Source organism: Limulus polyphemus, unplaced genomic scaffold (assembly GCF_000517525.1).
Source record: "Limulus polyphemus unplaced genomic scaffold, Limulus_polyphemus-2.1.2 Scaffold4556, whole genome shotgun sequence".
Lineage (NCBI taxonomy): Eukaryota > Metazoa > Arthropoda > Merostomata > Xiphosura > Limulidae > Limulus > Limulus polyphemus.
This window is the reverse complement of record NW_013670166.1, coordinates 64,486-70,012: the sequence shown is the minus strand read 5'-3', so window position 1 is coordinate 70,012 and position 5,527 is coordinate 64,486. Positions and strand designations below refer to the sequence as shown.

The 5,527-nt window shown below is 35.0% G+C and overlaps 1 protein-coding gene across 2 annotated transcripts in view; it reads left to right on the top strand.

The window, feature by feature from the left end:
• LOC106471343 (8.6 kDa transglutaminase substrate-like) overlaps positions 1–2,115 on the top strand; it is an 11,547-nt gene extending 9,432 nt beyond the window's left edge. For both annotated transcript variants that reach the window (XM_013931942.2, XM_013931941.2), the window contains exons 2-4: positions 772–827; positions 1,374–1,503; positions 1,761–2,115. In XM_013931942.2, coding sequence (XP_013787396.1) covers positions 781–827; positions 1,374–1,503; positions 1,761–1,889 — 306 coding nt within the window. In that variant the 5' untranslated portion in view covers positions 772–780 and the 3' untranslated portion in view covers positions 1,890–2,115. The remainder of the gene's footprint in view (positions 1–771; positions 828–1,373; positions 1,504–1,760) is intronic.
• Positions 2,116–5,527: the final 3,412 nt, after the last annotated feature.

Genomic DNA, 5,527 nt, shown 5'->3' with positions numbered 1-5,527 from the left:
CATGTCAGGTTTGGTGGGAATATCACAGCATGTCAGGTTTGGTGAGAATATCACAGCATGTCAGGTTTGGTGGGAATATCACGCATGTCAGGTTTGGTGGGAATATCACAGCATGTCAGGTTTGGTGGGAATATCACAGCATGTCAGGTTTGGTGGGAATATCACAGCATGTCAGGTTTGGTGGGAATATCACAGTATGTTAGGTTTGGTGGGAATATCACAGCATGTCAGGTTTGGTGGGAATATTACAGCATGTTAGGTTTGGTGGGAATATCACAGCATGTTAGGTTTGACTGTTGAAAGTTAGATATGCTAAGACATAAAATACATTTTATTGCCTCGTGGAATAAATAGGTTTTCTACATAACTTTGTTTTCCAGTTGGAAAGAAATAATCTTTTGCATTTTGCGAAATTCAAAAAAACCAATAACTTTTTCTTACGGTGTAAATAATATATTCCCACACACACAAGATGTAAAGTAACTTAAGTTGCCTGGTGTAAATAATATATTTCCACACACAAGATGTAAAGTAACTTAAGTTGCCTGTAAATAATATATTTCCACACACAAGATGTAAAGTAACTTAAGTTGCCTGGTGTAAATAATATATTTCCACACACAAGATATAAAGTAACTTAAGTTGCCTGGTGTAAATAATATATTTCCACACACAAGATGTAAAGTAACTTAAGTTGCCTGGTGTAAATAATATATTTCCACACACAAGATGTAAAGTAACTTAAGTTGCCATTTTTATTTTTTTCAACAGTTACCCATAATGAAGTGGACATTGTTGCTTGTATGTCTCGCCGTGGTGTTATGTGGGTAAGTTGTCAGTTGTGATACGGTATGGACAAGTGGTCAGTTCGCATAGTATCTTGTCGTGATATGTTGGTAAATGATCAGTTCTGATATTTTTACATATACTTTAACCAATTTCTCCTTGTTGAGAATTTTGTATACCCAATATTCAAGCCTATTTTTAAAACTTTACATAATGTCTAAATAATTATGTTTGGCAGTTGTATAAAATATTAGCTGGTAATTGATATCTATACTAAACAATGATATTTTCCCAACTTTCAAGTTTTTCTAGAAATGAAAAAATAAACAATTATCTTTCTGGTAGCTGAACAGTGAGTTTGAAAACTTAAACAGTGGCAGTCATAGCTCATTGTGCAGCTTTTGCGCTATAACAAACAAAGTGTGCTCAAAGTTGCACATAAAATAATATTGGATGGGGGGGGGGGCAATATGCACAAAGCAACAGCTTTCTACTCATCAGTTAAATGTAATATGTTGGAGTTAAAAAAGCACTTTTTAATGTAATATGTATTATCTCAAATAATCAAACTTTGCATTCTTCTCCAGGGCTTACGCAACCTCGCCACCACGTTGCCCAAATACGTGCAACCCTGATCAGTGTCCTCCTTTAAACCCCAACCCATGTCCTTGTGGGTCCTACAAGGGCTCGTGCGGTTGTTGTGACTTTTGTTATGCTGTAAGTATGAATAACGTTTCGTAAGATGTGTAAAGAGTATGTATGGTCTAACATCGTAAAATACTAAATTTAAAACGACAAATACGAGCAATAAAATAGTACCTAATGAAATAATCTTATAAACCATGGTCAGTTTAGTATTACTTCAGTAAATCAGTTTTTTTGTTTTGTTTTTATTTTGCTGATGCATTTTTTAATAAAAATGGTTGGTCAGGCTTGACCAAAGTTTGAATTGATTATATTTTGTTCTTTGGCAGTGCCGAGGTGAAGAATGTAACAAAGTTGCAAGTCAAAAATGTGAAGGCGATGAAGTTTGCCAAATACCTTCAGGTTACAGCTACTCTGATGTTTTGACAGGCAGAGTTAGTGGTGTTTGCCCGCAGTAGGACGTTTTTTCCCGAGAAATATCGATGGTTGCATTTCAGAGTATACTTCTTTTCTTTAACTGTATATCTTTAACTATATATCCTACAGTTGGATTTGAATAAAAAAGGGTTTTTGTTGTTAGCACCTTTATAGGGTAAGAGCAGTTTAACGTACGTGGTTTGATTATGGTATAATAAAGTTATATTAATCTCCAGATCTGTCAAATAAACAATGTTTTGAAAATGATATTATCGGAGTTTTTCTTCGACATAAGATTATTCAAGATCATTTCTTTAAAATAACACGTTTATCCAATGATATTTAGCCTTGAATTACAACAAAACTGCGTTGAGAATGAAAATTCTCGCCTACTTTTAAATCATTTTTGTTTTTCGAATTTTGCGCAAAGCCGTCCCAACTTTAGAAGTGATAGACTAGAGGAAAGGCAGCTAGTCAACAACACTCACCGCCAACTCTTGGGCTACTCTTTTTACAAACGAAAAGTTGGAGCATGTTAGATTGCGAGGTTCGAACCTGTGGCTTGCAGATTGAGGGTCAAACACCAGGCCAAGTCGGATTATTTAAAATAACGCAATCATTGTACTACAGTTCGTAAAAATTATGTTAATGAGATGAATATGTTTGTAAATCCTTTCGTTTCAAAAGAGTAATGTACGAACAAAAATTCTAATCATATTAATGAGCTATGTTAACCTATGCACCACCACCTAATAAGAAGTTTGAAAATATTGCCTAAATTTCCAAATGTGTAAGCGAAATTACAGTTAATTCTGGTTAAAAGGTGATATTAAAACACCATAAACAAAAAGTTGAATCAGTACAAGAAAGCAAGAGTTGTCTGTATAACTGAGATTTACAAGTGTTTAACGTTGTTTTTGTTTTCCATGTGCTTCATTAAGGATGAAATGTAATAAAATAAATTTTGAAATTAAACAGACCAGGGATTATCAAACTTTCTCAGCACGAGCTCCTCCAGAATGTTCCACATCCTGACTGAGGCCCTCAACCTAATGAAGCTATGAATACTGTGTACCTGTGTATTTTTCTTATAGCAAAGCCTCATCAGGCTATCTGCTATGTCCTGCGAGGGGAATCGAACCCCTGATTTTAGGGTTATAAATCCGAAGACTTACAGCTGTTCCACTGGGGGACAATACTGAGCACCTTACCAGCATTGTGTATTTGCCACAGTCACCCAGTTTGTGAACCCCCATTATAGACAAATAAGGATAAACTACACTGATATTATTATTATAAAAGTGTATTGATACAAAACTATTATGAAAAATAGACAAAGTACGTGTCTAACTAATAAACCATCGCACTAAACTTAATTAAAAATATAACCGAATAATAAAGTAATTGAATAATCTGACGACAAAAAAAGGGCTATCACTAAATAGCAAATACGTACATTATTATTTATATTTGGACGGGTATCTACAAAACTTTCATGTTCAAGATTTTTATGTTTGGACGGGTACACATTTCGCTACGTAACTTTCATGTTCAAGATTTTTATGTTTGGACGGGTACACATTTCGCTACGTAACTTTCATGTTCAAGATTTTTATGTTTGGACGGGTACACATTTCGCTACGTAACTTTCATGTTCAAGATTTTTATGTTTGGACGGGTGCACATTTCACTACGTAACTTTCATGTTCAAGATTTTTCGACATTATAATGGCTGGTTTTTAATATTTCGATAATATAATTTATATACATGCACAAAAGTTTAAAAATTAAATAATTAATTGCTACATCGCCAGTAAAATGTCGTAGTTACTACTCTCTTGACCTTCTGTTGTCATCATTAATATTCTTTTTTATCCAAACTTACGAGCAAAATTAAAAGGTTTGAACTAACGCAAAAATAACTTCCCATAAACGTTGAAATGTCTGTCTGTCGGAAGATAGTATGGTACTTGTAATTGGTATTGGTATTTATGGCAAAACTATTAAGCCTATCTGCTGCCGTCAGTAATTTTGAACTACTAACTAGAAAAAATGTAACTAGCCAGTAGTATCCTACCAAAGAAACGGTCAGAATGACCGTCAAATTATAACGCCCCCACGGATGAAACAGCGAGAATTTTCGGTGACAGGATTCAAACCCGCGATCTGCAAATTGGGAGTAGAACTCCCTAACCACACATAAGAATCTCCCGTGCACGTGTAGCCTATACACACGTGATTTTGTAACACAATGATAAATTGTTATCAAATTCAATAAATCGTGATCTAAATGAGTCACTCAATAAAGAAGATATTAAATAATTTCCTTATGAAATAAATTATGATCTTACAACCCCCTGTGTTTGAAAAAAATATAATAATTTCTTCATTACTCCGTTATGTGCGCCTGTATATAAAATGGCCGAACTTGTCAGAAAGTGTAGATCACAACGTTCTGATATGGAGCTTCGGATTGGTCGGTTTAATTATTCTAAAGCATCATGGTTTGGTAAAGAGTATTATGTAGAATTCAACATCAAGGAGGTCCAGAAATGGTTGGACATTTTTCAATGTGCCTATTTGCACACTATAAGTAACTGAGAAATGTCAAGACATGTTGTTGGTCTTGAATATTCCTTTTACATTCTGATAACGTTTAATTCTCTAGGGGGAGTTTGACGAACCCCTTAAACCACGAGTTCCCAAATTTTTCAGTACAAGAATCTCCAAAACATTTGGCGTCCTGATTGGGGCCTCCCACCCAATTAATCTATAGATATTGAGTACCTTAACAGATTTGTTGTGGAACCCTAACACCTTCATGCAACCATCCGGAGGGTGTGGCCTCAGTTGGAAAACCCGCTTTAAACCCTATTTGAATCCGCTATTGATAGCGTACTCATGAACCTTTCAGTAGTGATCAGAACGGATGGACAAATTCAGAAACAAAACATGCATTTTATCGAAAATTTATATTGTCATAATAAAAAAAAAGTTTCATTGCAATACTGACGTTTCGCTTCAAAGTGGGTGCAGCAGAAGTTACACATCGTATAAACTTTACATTTACTAACAAACAAATCCTATTCACTTGATTTAAAGTACTTAGGTTTAGCGAGTATACAAAAATATATAATTACGCGTGAAAGTGTTTGAGTCGAATATGAAGAATATCTACTTTGAAACTCATTTAAATGCGTTGCTGTGTTATTTTCAGGTGAACTGACTTCCCACAAGTATAGATCCACTAATAACCGGAGGGTCGACAGGAAACTTGCCGAGTTATCTGAATCTGAAACAGAGTTTAAGTTGCGCGATAAACGGATTGAACACGGTTTAAGGGCAACGAAAACAATCTTTATTACACACACAACCAAAAAACAAGCGTGCGTACCTGTCAAGATACGAGGATGATCGCATGTACTGGATCAGTTTCTAGATCTTTACAATGAAAAACAAGTAGGAGAGACCCCAAAAACTACGCATGAAACCACTGGTTTCTGTGTCTTGTGACTAATCACTCTCTCTTAGCAATTGTAGTCTTAGACATACCAATTTCGTCTACTCGGCCAATATAAGGATCTACATATATAGGAAAAGGAAACTACATTTGATACAAAAATTCGAGAGAGATCAAACTAAATCGAAGAATTCTATCAGTTTTTATGGAACAGTGTTA